Below are 15148 nucleotides of genomic sequence, written 5' to 3' on the forward strand. Positions count from 1 at the left end.
TCATCTTCAATTTCTTTCTTCAGATTTTTATAGTTTTTCCTGTAGAAGTCTTTTACTTCCTTGGTTAGGTTATTCCTAATTTTCTGAAGCTATTGCAAATGGGATTGTTTTCCCTATTTCCCTCTCTGTCTATATATTGTTGATATACAAAAGCACTACTGTGGGTTGATTTTGTACCCTGAAACTTTGCCAAATTCATTGATCAGCTCTAGGAGCTTGGAGTCGGAGTCTCTTGGGTCCTTTAGATATAAGATAATATCATCTACAAATAGGGATCATTTGACTTCTTTCCCTATGTGGAATCCATTTTATGTCTTTTTCTTGCCATATTACTCTGGTTAGGAATTCCAGTATTATATTGAAAAAGAGCAGAGAGAATGGACATCCTTGCCTTTTTCCTGATTTTACATAAAATGGTTCTACTTTTATACCATTTAGTATGGTGTGTTCCATCTATTCCTAGGTCCTCCAGAGCTTTTTATCATAAATAGATGTTGGATTTTATCGAAAGTTTTTTTCTGCCATCTGTTGAGATAATCATGTGATTTTCATCTTTGGCTCAGTTAATGTATAGTGTATTACATTTATTGATTTATGTATGTTAAACTAGCTTTACATCTCTAGGATAAACCAACTTGATCATAATGCGTAATAGTTTTGACTAGTTGAGTTCTGTTAGAAAGTATATTAGTAAGGATTTTCCATCTGTTTTTATCATTAGATCCCTAACTAGTTTTGAGCTAGGTGTAATGCTGGCTTCATAGAATGAATTTGTAGTGATCCTTCCATTTCTATTTGGTGGAAGTCTGAGTAGTGTTGGTGTTAGTTCATCTTTAGAGGTCTTATGTATTCATCTGTGCATCCATCTGGACCTGGACTTTCCTTGTTGGGAGACTTGTTATTACTTCCTTGATCTCATTGCTTGTTATGGATCTATTTAAGTGGTTTATATATTCTTAGTTCAACTTAGGCAGCTGATATGTTTCTAGGAATTTCTCCATTTCTGCTACAATATTCCTTCTTATTTAGTGTAGGTTTTGAAAGTGGTCCCCACCTAATCTTCTGGATTTCTTAGAAATTTGTTGTGATGTTTCCTTTATCATTTCTTAATTTTGTTGATTTGAGACTCTTCTCTTTTTGTCAAATGTATTGATTTTTTTCCAAACAACCAGCTTTTTGTTTCATTGATTCTATGACTAATTTTTTAGTCTCTAATTCATTGATTTATGCTTCAATCTTTACTGTTTTTCTCTGTATGGTAGTTTGGGGTTTTTCTAGAAGCTTTGGTTGCATCATGAGGTTAGTTACTTGAGCTATGGACTTTCTTCTCCATACTGCTTTTGCTGTATTCAAAGGTTCTGGTATGATATGTTTTTATTTCATTGGATTGTAGTTTTTTTATTTCTTCCTTTATTTCTTCAGTGACCCACCTGTTATTCAGCAGTGTGTTGCTCAGTCTCCATGTGTTTTGTTTTCTGTAGGATCTTTTGCTAATGAGTTCTAGTTCTAGTTCTCTTGTTGTGATATATTATTTTTATTGATTTATGTATGTTAAACCAGTCTTGCATTTCTGGGGTGAAACTTGCTTGATCATAATGTATGGGTTTTTTTTATTACTTGCTGAATTCTGTTGGCTAATATTTTATTGAAGAGCTTTGTGTCTGTGTTCATCAGACAGATTGGTCTATAGTTCTCTTTTTTCATTGGATTCCTACCTGGTTTTGTGATGAGTGTGATGCTGGCTTCATAAAATTAGTTTAGAATTGATCCTTCTTTTTGTAGTTCATGTAAAAGTTTGGGGAGTATTGGCATTAGTTCAACTTTAAAAGTGTTATAGATTTCAGCTGTGAATCCATCAGGTCTTGGGATTTTCCTTGTTTTAAGACTGTTAATTACTTCCTCAATCTCCTTGAGGTGTAATGAGCCTGTATAAGTGGTTTATATCTTCTTAGTTCAACTTAAGCAGAGATACCAAAGTTCCCTCTTTATTTTGCTGCATTTTAAACTAATTCTTTGTTTTTTAGATCCAAAGTATTCATTACAATGTGTCTAGAGGTATTTCTTCTAAGATCCTGTCTGCTAGGAATTCTATATGCCTCCCTCAGATGAGATTCTCTTTGTTGAGAGTAGGGAAGTTTTCTGTTAAATCGGCTTTCAGTGCCTTTGGTTTTAAATTCTTATCCTTTATCTATCCCCATTATGGGTAGATTTGATCTTTTGGCCTAATGTGCCAATTCTTAAATGTCCCTTTGCTATGTTCTGAGTGTTTTTTCCATGCTTTTAATTTTTTTTGTTCCAGTTCCTCTGTTTTATCCCCAGTTCCCCTGTTTTCTACTTCACTTGTTCTATTGCATGTGCTTTCAACTGTGCTTTCCAGTTTGTAGATAGAGCCTTTTATGTTTCTTAGCTCTTTGCTGATGTCAGTTCTCAGGGTGTTAATTTTGTCTTTCAATGAGGTGTGTAGAATTTCTTCTCCATGCCTTCATGTATATACTGTATTGTCTTAGTCATTTCCTTCTTGAACTCTTCTGTTTTTGGATCTTCCCTTTTATTTCATTGGCTAATTCTATCATTGCTTTAATGATTCATTTGTTCTCCATCTCTTGTTTGCCCTCACTAGAGTCCTTCCCTGAGTTGTTGTTGGTTTTTGAGAGTGGCATGTTATCTTGGTTGCTCATGAATTTTGTGATCTTTTCCTGTGATTTTTGCACTTGGGTTCAGGATTTGTAGACATCTTGATTAAATATTAAGTTCAGTGATAATGGGCTATCAGTGATAATGCTTTCTTTCTTTCTTTTTCTTTCTTTTTTTTTTTTTTTGTTGGTCATGGGATCTGAATTCTGGACCTGGGTGCTGTCCCTCAGCTCTTCAGCTTAAGGCTAGCACTCTACCACTTGAGCCACAGCGCTACTAATGGCTTTTTTTCTGCTTATGTGGTGCTGAGTAATCAAACCCAGGGCCTTATGCATGCAAGGCAATTATTCTACCATTAAGCCACCTTCCCAGCCCTTAGGCTATGATTTCTTGTGGTCACTGTGAAATTGGTATTCCCTGGAGAGGCATAGCCAACCTTCTAAGTCCAACTGAGTGCTGTCTCCAGCATAGTGTGTCTGAAAGTGTCATAAATGGGAACATACAGATCTTTTGGTGTGCCTGGTTAGGCACAAACCCCAGCACTGTGGACTGTCATTGGGTCTCACGCTAGGATGTTTAGGCAGGCTTCTGGTTCTGGTGGGCATAGACCCTCACTCCCACCAGTGGGTATTTGGTGTTCATGTGCTGCTTCCTGGTTTTCACCTGTGAAGTCATTTCTCTGTTGTACTAAGGCTGCAGTCTTGCTGTGTGGACTGTTTCAAATGTGGAGGTATGAGTTGACTGAAGAAGATTGCTGCTGAGCAGTATGCTAGTCAGAGATCAGCACCAAGCCAAGGGCTGTTCCATACAGCAGACTTCCTAAAGTGGAGGTCTGCACCAAACGTGGTTTCATTCTGAGTAGTACTTTTCATTGAGACAGTGATATGGGCTGCGGCCTGGCAGATTGTGATGGGACCTGGTTATGCAGACTTGGTTTTTTGTTGATTTTTCTACTCTTTCTGATTCAAAAGTTTGATGTTTCTTGATTGGCCCTCAGCTTTGACTACTTGCCTTTCTCTGGCATCTACTCCCAAGCTGAATTTCCAGGTTAGAGCTTTGTATTTCAGAATGAGTAGATAGAGGTCTGGTATTGCTTTGTCTCTAATCCACTATCTTGGATCCCTCCTCCACAGATCTAACTTCCTTGTGTTTTAAGTACAAATTTTTCACAAAAATGTGTCTGGGAGTGTTTCTTCACTTTTCTTGTCTGCAGGAGTTCTGTATGCTTCTGTCAGATGGATGAGATTCTTTTTGTTGAGGTGGAAAACGTTTTCTGATATTTTGTTGATTAGGTTCTCAGTGCCTTGAGTTTTTAGTTCTTTTCCCTTGTCTATCCCAATTATGCATAGATTAGATCTTTTAGCTGAACCTGCTAATTCTTGAATATCCTGTTGGTATGTTCTGATCATTTTTTTTTCCATGTCTTCATGTTCTAATTCCTCTGCTGTATCTTCATCTCCTAAAATCCTGCTTCAGATTCTTTCCTTCTATTGTCTATGCTTTCAACTTTGTTTTTTAACAGGGAGATGGAGCTCTTCAAGCTTCTGGACTCTTTGTTACTATTTGGCATGTCTTGAATTTTTTTTTTCATTTTCTCTTGCTTTTTGGCTGCCTTCTCTTTGAATTCTTTTAGTTGTTTATACATCTGTTCTTTTTTTCTTTTCTTCTATTGGCCATTCTGTCATCATTGCTTTAATAATTCTTTAGTTTAGCCTCCCTTCCTCTTCATTCTCACTTAGATCTTCCCCCTGTGCTGTTAATTTTTGAGAGTAGCATGTTGTCTTGTTTGTTCATGAATTTTGTGATTTCTCATTGAGATTTACACATCTGGGTTCAGGATCTGTAAAGACCGTTCAGTGTATGTATGAAGTTCAGTCGTGATGGGGAACATTCATGTTAGAGCTTAACTATCAGTTTAAAAGATTAAGGTTCTAAGGCAAGGGAAAAGGTGGAAAGGAGTAATTTGCCAAAGAGACCCCCCGATGCCACCTCCCAGGGGCACAGTCTTCCAGATTGGAACTGGCCCTGATGTAGTAGCTGCCTTATGCTAGGGACTTCTGGACAGTAAGAGATAAGACACTGGTCTGCCTCAAGCTGGGGTACATCTGCTGTTGGCCACCAAGTTAATGATTATTTTATCTGTTTGGCTTGAATTTCTGCCCTGCCCTACCTCACCTTCTTTTTGGTAGTGCTGATAGTGAATATCTCATTTTGTGTTTCAGATTAATTTCATCCTTGGGCCATTGTTAATTCATCTTCTTCCATTTTTTACATGAGTTCTTTCTTTTCTTTCTCTTTTTTTTTTGGTGCCAGTCCTGGGGATTGAACTCTGGGCCTGGACACTGTCCCTGAACTCTTCAGCCCAAGGTGAGCACTCTACCACTTGAGCCACAGTGTCATTTTCCATTTCCAGATTTTTGTTGGGTAATTGGAGTTGGGTCATTCTTTTTTTTCCCCCTAAGCTGGCTTCAAACCAGGATTCATATATCTCAGCCTCTTGAGTAGCTGGAATTACAGGCATGATTCACCAGCATGTAGCTCTTTTTTTTTTTTAATTGTGAAAATACCATATAGAGGGGTTACAATTACATGGGCAAGATAGTGAGTACATTTCTTATCAAACATTGTTGCCTCCTCCTTTATTTCCCCTTCCCATGTCCCCCTCCCCCACGTAGCTCTTTATTATTGATTGTAGAAATAGATTCTGTTAGTCGTTGGCTATATTTTACTGCTGTTAATTTTTGTCATATATTGAAACTTAATAGTTCTTTCCTTTATACATTTTGAGTTTTATATTTTGTCAGTTTATTCTCCCTAAGATGATCCCTCTGCCTAGCCACACTTCCCACATTTCAGTATAGGGAGCAAGTACATAAAGAAGTACACCACAGTACAGGACACAGTGGCTGAGGAGGGAGCAGCCAGAGAAGGAAGCAGAAATAGCTAATTATATGGGATGGAATAGCAGAAATAAGGAAGGAAGCTTTTTCAGAAAGAGGGCCAAAAGACTGTGCAGGTCTCCATGTGCCCATGACCCAAGGGCTGTGCCATCCATCTAAAGTTCAGGTTCACTTGAGGTTGACTAGATAGCCTGAGATCAGAGGAGAGAAAGTAGAATTGTGTAGCTATATAATATTTGTCTGAGACAAGGAATGAACACTGAATACACATGCAGGGAGGAGATTGCAGGCAGCATTTGTTCTGAGTTCACATGATCCAAATTAGTTGTGCACTCTGTATTCTCTCTCACCAAATCCTCAAAGTTTTGTCCTCCCTGGACTCATATTCTATGTACTGAACCTTAGTGATAAGTTGTTACATTTCCAAAACAAACACAACAACTTGATCTGATTCCACAGCTGTGCCAATAAAGACATAGGAAGAAAAGGCCCAGAGAGCCCCCAGGGAGTGAGGATGTTTAGGTCATCATGAGCCTGAGACAGCCAATTCTTACAGAAGTGAACATACTGTGTTTTCTAGTCTTTCTCCTTCCCTTTCACCAGAATCTCAGCCCTTTTTAACTGTTTCTGAGCTTTGGCACTAAGTACATAGTCTGTCCATTCACAGAAAGCTTAGATGGCTCCTCTATGAGGAGGCAAAAATAGAGTGGTGGGAATGAGGTAAATCAGCATCCAGATCCAGCTGTAATCCTTGGTGTAGTTGAACATGTCAGTATGTGCTCTGCAGTTTCTCTCTTGTTGTTTCCACCAAATGTTGGTGTTTCCAGGCAACCAAAGTCAAATAAGATGACTTTTCTAGAAGCAAATGATCGGGGTTGTTGGTTTCTCCTGTGTTCTGTCTCTTGCACTCACCCTTCTAGAACAGTGGCCACACTCTCAATCATTCCAGAAGGCTAGATTTGGATATTCACTAAACAGGGTCTTAGTATTCATTTTTCTCAAATGACTTTTGCAGCATTGTGAAAGACAAATTTCTATGTTTCTTCTAAGTAATCTGTTTTGGACATACTTCAAATATTATATCTTTTATATCTGAGACGTCCTTTAGCCAAAAAGACCCAGCTAACCCCACAAAGCCTAGTTCTTTAGCTCTTTCTCCCTTCTGCTCAGTGGGATCTTAACTTCTTTGCATCCTTTGAACCTGGATGCAGTGTACTTCACAGCTCCACAGGGGATCTGCAGTGTGAGCCATATGCTCCTACAAAATGAGAGGGAAACATCTGACGAGGCACATGTTAACTCAGCTATTCTGTGATTCATCTTGCATCCATGTAAAGCAAATGAGCATGGTAAGATTGTGGCCTACCACATCAGCTAGCTCCTCATTCACAAGTGTATGTCTCATAGCTCACGGAAATAGTCCCCAGCAATTTGTGATGAAGATACTTCTGTGATAATTTCAGCAAAAGCAATCACTGAAATCTGCATAATGCTTTGCAGGTCAACAGTCATTCTCTTATTTAACAAGATACACAGGTTTCCAGCCAGCTATATTGAGTTTGCAATTATTGACACTGTTGGTGCTTAAATGAAATTAAGTGACCATTTGAAATGGCACTCAGGGAACAAGAATTGAAATTGTTCTACCCAGCAATTCCAAACAGTAAGGTTTTTCTTGACAGTGTAATGTTCTTGGAATGAGTATATTATAAATCATAACTGACTTCCCTCATCTTTACCAAGGTCCAAATAGCAAAATCTTTCAACATAAAGAATATAGTTTACATGTAAAAAAATAATATTTCCTGACGAAAAAGAGAGTGAGAGCTGCGCTGGCAGACTATTGGGTATATAGGGTAGAAATAAGGAAAAGAACAGTACAAATATAGCTCACTGGTTAACAACCTGCACTTAAGGGGTTACTTTTTTGTAAGGAAGAGAGCAGAGGGTAGTTCCTATTATGCTGACTCAGAACAACAGGAATCTCCTGTTTTCAGGAAAAACTATCCTGTGGGGGGATCTCCCTCCCTCCTTGTTGTTGGATAATGGGCATTTAGCCTGAGTGACTCCTGTTTGGTTTGTTCCAATTTTCCCGGTCATTTTTGTTTCACAGTCTTTTAAATGGTAGCACAAAATGTTCTTATGTTCGGAGGAAGGGAAAGATTTAGCAAGTTTTAAAAGCTTTAGCTATTAATTAAATTTGGGAAGAATGGAAGACAGAGACAGAATCTAGCCAGTTTTAGGCAGAGAAGTTCCTCGGCCCATTAACGTTGAACATCAAGGAGAGCAATGCTGTCTACCCCAGAGCCTGTGCCTCAGAGAACATGAGTCTAGTTTCTTTTTCTTTTCTTTTTTTTTTTATTGTCAAGGTAATGCACAAGGGATTACAGTTACATAAGTAAGGTAGTAAGTACATTTCTTGTCAAATTTGTTACCTCTTCCTTCATTTTTCTCCCTCTTTCCCTTCCCCTCCCCCGCCAAAGTTCTATAGATCATTTCCAACATATTGTCTTGTGTCTATCGCTGTTTCATTGGTTCTCCCCTTGAGTCTAGTTTTTTTAACTCACAAAATTAAGGAAACAAAGTGCTACCCTGATTCTCTCTAGAATGTGCTGTCTCCCAGCTCTGCTTTTTGTTTATGTTTGTTCTGAATATGTAGAGAAAAATGCACTGAGCTCATGCTTAGCTGTCCTGTCTCCTACTCTCCCTTCTCCACAGCAAACTGCATGTGTGCTTCAGAATTGTGCTGACTCCCAGCCTGACTCTGGCCCTAAAAATATGTCCTTTTGCTATAGCTCTCTTGTAGATAAAATAGGTATAGTATTACTTACTATGTTTGGCAGGGTTTTTTTTTTTTTTTAAGATACCACTTTATTTTTTATTACCTTTAAGTAGTTGTACAAAGGAGTTACCATTTAACAATATATCTTGATCAATGTCATCCCTTTCAACATTCTCACCCATCCCTCCCCTCTTCACTCTTTCCCTCACTCTTCTTAATTTTGTAGCATGTACATTAGATTCTTGACTGCATTTTCCCCCTCTTCTCTTCATTTGTGTATCCTTTCTCCTTGACCCCATCTGACCGAGTGGTGAGAAAGTAGAGCTTAGACTATAGGACTCACAATCGAGGGACTTTTATTTTTTGTGTGTGTCCTGGGGCTTGAACTCTGGGCCTGGGTGTGGCTCTGAGTTTTTTTGCTCAAGGCTAATGCTCTTCCACTTGAGCCGCAGCTCTCTTCCAGGGCGTGTGTGTGTGTGTGTGTGTGTGTGTGTGTGTGTGTGTGTGTGTGTGTGTGTGTGTGTGTGTGTGTGTGTGTGTGTGTGTGTGTGTGTGTGTGTGTGTGTGTGTGTGTGTGTGTGTGTTTGCGCGCAAGCACATGTGTTTGGTTAATTGGAGATACGAGTTTCTCAGACAGGAGACAGGGCTAGCTTCAAACTTCAAACTGCAATCTTCAGATCTCAGCCTCTTAGTAGCGAGGATTACAGGCATTAACCACAGGTGACTGGCCTCATGGAGCTTTTATCTTGATCATTCACCAGCCTATGTAAAATGAGATGGTAGACATCAACATTGCCTGGAGAAGGAAAATGCTCAATTGTGCTGTGTATTTGTTTCCATTTGCATAGCTGACTAAGGGCCATCATAAACCATAAAAACTGGTGACTTCTGGGAGAAAATCTGCTTTCCCTCCTCTAAGCCACAGACACTTGAGAGATAGATTTAAGGTAGAGTCTTATGCAGCCTGTTATATAAAATATTCTTGTGTTTTGGGAAGAGAAAGGCATAACAAGTTTTAAATGTATTACATATAAAGGGTCTGAGTAGCCCTAACAGTGCATACCAAAAGGAGGAAGGGAAGGAAATGGGTGGAAGGACGAAAAAAGGAAGGGAACTTAATTTTTGTAAGAGATATAATATTCTGCATCCCCCAAGGCTGGACTGAGCTTCCTTGTCCCTTCCCCAGGGTTTAAGTCCACAGTGTGTGGTTTCGCTGCTTATATAGGTCATGCCTTCCCCTCCTATTTCTTTTTTTTTTTTTTTTGGTCAGCTGTGGGGCTTGAAGTCTGGGCCTGGGCGCTGTCCCTCAGCTCTTCAGTTCAGGGCAAGCGCTCTACCACTTGAGCTACAGTGCCACTTCCAGTTTTCTGGTGGTTTATTGGAGATAGGAGTCTCACGGTCTCTCCTGCCCGGGCTGGCTTTGAACCGCGATCCTCAGATCTCAGCTCCTGAGTAGCTAGGATTACAGGCATGAGCCACCAGTGCCCGGCTTTCCCCTCTTATTTCTTTCCTCTGCTTTCCTTAATGCACTAAAAAATCCAAGTGTTTACTGCCTCTAATGTAGTGTCCAGCCCTCACTGGGTAGCGGCTGAACAAGTGGTCCTGGCTATTACACAAGTGACTTGAAAACAGAGGTGGGTTCCTTGCAACAAAGGCATTCTCAGACTTTTAGGAAACACTGGTGCTCAGCAACTGTTGCAAGTTGGTTGTGCTTGAGTCATGAAAAACAGAATGGAGAGGCTATGTTACTTTCAGCAAGATCTCCTTCTCTGGGACATGTCCAACCGCCTGTGCTTTGTACAGAGCCTCTAGCGTCCACCAGGCTCATCCTGAGCTCCAGTTTGATAGGAAAGTGGGAACTTGGATTTCTCATGTTTACACTGTTGAGATGAAGCACTTATGTCACACCACCTCTTCTAGCCTTCATTTCTTTATCTATCAAATGAGGCATTTGACCAGCTTCATTTTTAGGGCCTAGATAGCTGAAACTAACTGGAAATCTAAATAAAACACTAAAATGAGCTAGACACTATGGGTCATTACTATAATCCCAGCTATTTGGGCAGCAGAGATAAAGAGGATCATGATTTAAGGCCAACCTAAGCAAAAGGGTGGTGAGATCCTATCTCAAAGAACAAACCAAAAGTTGGGGAGCACATCTATAATCCCAGCTAGTCAGGAGGCATAGGCAGCAGGATCAGAGTCCAAGACCAGTCCCAGACAATAAGCAGAAGACTGTCTCTGAAAATTAAATGCAAAAAGATTGACTCAAGTGGTAAAGCACCTGCCTAGCAAGTGTGAGGTCCTGAGTTTAAACCCCAGTATTACAAAGAGAAAGGAAGGAAGGAAGGAAGGAAGTCCAAATAAGATCATAAGCCATTTGCTCCCAAAGTCCCTAAGGAAATTCTACAGGAATCATTATACTGTATTTTATTATATATTTCCACTTATGTTGTATTTTCCAAAATTTCTTTGCACATACTTTGAATAGAGTTTCTTAAAGTTTCCCTATTCATTCCCCAACTTATCTTTTTCCCTAACCTGTCCTTTTAAGTGGCAGATTGCCTCTGATGGAAACACTTACACCACCTTGCCCCTGTAGTTAGGGTAGACAAGTTATAGTGTTGCCTTGGCCATTTGTGCAGAGGGGGTAGGGGCTCCCAGGGTCTGCTCCATCAGAAGGAGCCAGCCACTGTCACCCCTCTTCCTCTTTGCAAGCTTTTTAGGCTCCCCTTTCTCCAGGATAGTGTCCTGAGGAGCAGGAAGGCTTTCTTGCCTCCCCCCAATCCCCAGTAATGGTGTGAGGATTGTATGAAGGAGCATTATACATATACTCAACTCCTCATGTGGCCCTTAAACTGTGCCCAGAACCAACTTAAAACTCAGATAGGCTCCAGCTGGTCCCCACTTCTGCAGATCTTTGCAGACCTCCTTCATAGTTCATTCAGTATATTTGAGCAGCCTAATATAATATAGAACTACCTAAGCATGCAAGTATTACCAGGCCTCAGGACCTGACAGGCTTTGTGAGCCCAGAGAAGGAAACCTATATAGGTCAGTAGGAAACATAGGAGAACTGAAGCAGAGGAGCTACCCTGGAGCTACTTTAGGCTCTTTAAAGGGGGATTTTAGCTCCCTTGTCATGGGTAGCAAGCAGTAGAGAAGTTCCATTTCACCACCACATAAAACCTCGTGATCCCTGCTTCTTTATTGAGCTAACAGGGAGGCTGTTGAGCCTGAAGAGCTCTCTCTTCCCTTGAGAGCCTCTCCACAGGAGAGAGGGAGGGCAGCTGCAGGAGCAAGCCAAGGCCCAGTCATGGCTTTACTTTCTTGTTGCATCTGTCTGCTTGTTGATTGGGTTATAGAGATGATGATGATGATGATGATGATGATGATGATGATGATGATGGCAATTCTTGTTTTTGGCAAAATAAGTGTGGGAAATGCTGGGATATGTAAAGTTAATCTGATGGATGTATCACAGGCTTTAATGCCTTTCCCAGGGGGAGGAGAGGAATTTCCTACTGTTTTGCTTGCTAAAGTCTTTTCTTTCCATACTAGCCTATGAGTGAATTTGGACTGCAATAGGCCATTTTGGGTACCTAAATTAATGTACTTCAGGAAATTCGGGTAATTCAGTCTTACATTGCCTTACCAAGACCAAAGATTTACCCATCGGAACACTCTCCCCGTATCCTGTAACATTGCACAATTTGGAGGTTAACATTGTTTTTCTCCTTCTACAGAATATTGACATCACCAATTTCAGCAGCAGCTGGAGTGATGGGCTGGCCTTCTGTGCTCTGCTCCACACCTACCTGCCTGCCCACATCCCATACCAGGAGCTCAACAGTCAGGAGAAAGTAAGTCATGGCCCAGCAACCCTGCTTCTTCTCCTGGAAATCAAGGGAACGCCTAACCATTGGTACATCCCATTGATAGAATTGTAGTAGACATTATCATTTCCATAACTGGCACAGATGACAACAGAGTATGGGACTGTACAGTGCAGTCCCAACCTCAGCACATATTTCTCAGCCTCATTCTCAGTGCACATCTGTTACCTAGAGAAACAACATAATGGCTTATTAACTACAGCTGCTAGAAGTTCCTGTCGTATCCAAGAGTGCTTGGTCAAAAAAGGCTCAACTCCTTGGGGTCACATGTCATGTCTGGCCATTTATCCCAGTACACCAAATAAGAAGGGGAGCCGTGGTAGGTGCCCTGTTACACAGCATGGACATATTGTGCAAAAAGGCAATCAGCACCTCAGCCCATCCTCATGAGCTTTAGGTTTGGAGGAAGAATTTGAGTAGGGGGCAAGAGTTAAATGTAAGCATGAAGCAGTCCCAGGAAAAGTGTGGCCTCAGTGATCCTTACTGAGGAGTTCCAGAGTTATCACTGTTATCAGTTGAGTAGACTAGTCTGAAAGTCACTGGGTAAGGGAGGAAGTTTTAACTCTTATCACAAGATGTTTATCCATCAGTCCTGCTGTTCCTACCATCCAAAGCAATTGCAGGGAAAGAGACTCAGAGTAAAGGAGACAACAGTGAAACAGATGCGGAGATGCCAAACTTTTCTTCTGTTTTCAGTTCCTCTTTTGGAGGTATGTGAGAAGCTCATACCTTTCAGCAAAAGCAGCTTGTAAGCACTCATAATATTATCACCCACTTTCCAGACAAAACTTTGATGGAATCTTACACCTTGTGGCTTTAAGACCTTGACCAGCATTTACCAAAGTCTGTTCCAGGGCTGGAGGTATAGCTCAGTGGCCGAGCAAATTGTCTAGCCCGTGGATAGGCCTGGGTTTGATGGCTTTGACCCCCAGTACAACAAAGTAAAGTTTATCCTAAAGAACCACCAAGCCCCACCAAAACGAGTTCCTTGCTCAAGTAAGAAAACTTGTATATTATATCACATATTTAGAGATCAGAGTACACATTATTACATTAAAGACATGGTAAATTAGGTGTGGTAGATACCTATAATCCCAGCAATCATAAGACTCATAAATACCAGGCTAACCTGGTTCATCCACATGTTGAGACCATGAAATGTATCTTGTATCTGTTATAATTAATTAATTTCAATTTCAATAGTCAAGTATCTTAAGTGGCTGCTGAATTAGACAGGTATATAGCTTTGGTATTTAAATCTGTGAGATTCAAGACTACCCAGACCCTAGATCTTAAGGGAAACTGTCTTCATCAGCTTTTATTGTTTTAATAAGATACCTGAGACTTTATAAAGAATAGATGTTGAAAGTCCAAGATTGAGATAGGTCCATGTATTGGAGCTCTGATGAGAGCATGGTGGTAGATGGCTTTATAATGGTGGATGACATCACAGTAGTGGGAGTATGTGCAGAAGATAGCACAGGGTGAAACAGGAAGCCAAATGTACTCTTTTTGTAACAATTGGTCATAACTAATCAGCTCTCAAGAGAACTACATTAATCTCTTCTGAGATTATTACCCAAAATAACCTAGTTAACTCTCACTGGCCCTCATGTCTCAGTGCCTCTACACTGGGGGTCAAGCTCCCAGAACATGAACCGTTTGGGGACATACTTATACTATATCTAAACCAGAGCAGAAACATAGAGAGGATTGAGGTCAAACTTTGAGGGCTCATGTTCGTGGTCTGGGTAGAGGAGGCTGACCTAGCAGAAGAACTAGGAGAGACAACCAGAGAGTAGAGTTGGGACCACAGCTATCACAGAGGCCAAGAGCCACACACATGAGACACAGGGAAAGCCAGAATCTGACCACAGCCAAGGCATCTGTACCCTCTCCACCTCTTGATATTTCAGTCTCTGTCTTTCTGGTATGACATCACAAAAATAATTCAATAGTAGGTGTAAAAACTTCAAAATAATAAGATTCTCCTAATGCTTGTACACATATACACCCTGAAACCTGTTTCTTCAGAGTGATGTGTTTGTTCTCCATGAATAGCCCTCAAATCACCACAGATCTGTTGGAAACCTGCAAGTGTTTGCTTTTACACTTGAAATCTGAGCATTGCTTCCTGATGACCAAAATGTCTTCGTCTTGCTCTGGATCCTGGAGTTCTCATCCTGTGATGTCCACCTGCCCCAGCTACCCACAAGTCTTCCGGTTTCCAGATATGGAAATATAGACATGCATGCCAGTGTCACAGTGCTGCCCTATTTTCCTTACAGGATCAGGGATCTATTTCCCATGCATCTGGTTGAACTTTTCTGGCTTTGGTGGTTCTAGGGTTTTAACCAGGGCCTCATACTTGTTAGACATGCACTTTACCACTTGAGCCAGATTCCAGCCTTTTTATTTTTATTTTTCTAATTAGGGTCTACTTTTGCCCAGGCAAAATGTAGAGCAGTCTACGCCTTTGTCCCTACCCATGTGGATAGACTTGCAACTGAAATGGAGCTCACAAAGCAAGCCCATGGAGCCCCTGAGCCCTCTGAAACACACTCCCTCAGCTGTTCCTGTCAGTACCACTACCTCCCACCATTAAGGTAGTGACACTTTTGTTACTGTGTCCTGCTGCCAACAAAATAAGAACCAAGTCAGCCCTCTTGGTTCCATGTTCCATGTTTTTCTGTGATCATTTTCGATGTAGACTATTTGCCCTTTGTTTATCTCTGCTTAGAAACATACTAGAGGATCTTGGGACAGCTCACAAAATTTTTTGGCTTAGAAATGCCTTCTCCTAAGCCAGGCACTAGTGGATCATACCTATAATCCTAGCTACTCAGGAGGCTGTGACCTAAAAATCATGGTTCACATCCAACCCGGCTGACAAATCCCTGAGACTCTTATGTCCAGTTAACCAGCAAAATATCCAA

The 15148-nt window shown here is 40.8% G+C and overlaps 1 protein-coding gene across 5 annotated transcripts in view; it reads left to right on the forward strand.

Annotated features, from left to right (window-relative positions):
* The window catches only part of Specc1 (sperm antigen with calponin homology and coiled-coil domains 1), a 246676-nt gene that overhangs the window by 214904 nt on the left and 16624 nt on the right, over nucleotides 1-15148 (forward strand). For all 5 annotated transcript variants that reach the window (XM_042673715.1, XM_042673718.1, XM_042673716.1 and 2 more), the window contains one exon: nucleotides 12063-12179. In XM_042673715.1, coding sequence (XP_042529649.1) covers nucleotides 12063-12179 — 117 coding nt within the window. The remainder of the gene's footprint in view (nucleotides 1-12062; nucleotides 12180-15148) is intronic.

Source organism: Dipodomys spectabilis, unplaced genomic scaffold (genome assembly GCF_019054845.1).
Source record: "Dipodomys spectabilis isolate Male_0828 unplaced genomic scaffold, ASM1905484v1 ptg000018l, whole genome shotgun sequence".
Classification (NCBI taxonomy): Eukaryota; Metazoa; Chordata; class Mammalia; order Rodentia; family Heteromyidae; genus Dipodomys; species Dipodomys spectabilis.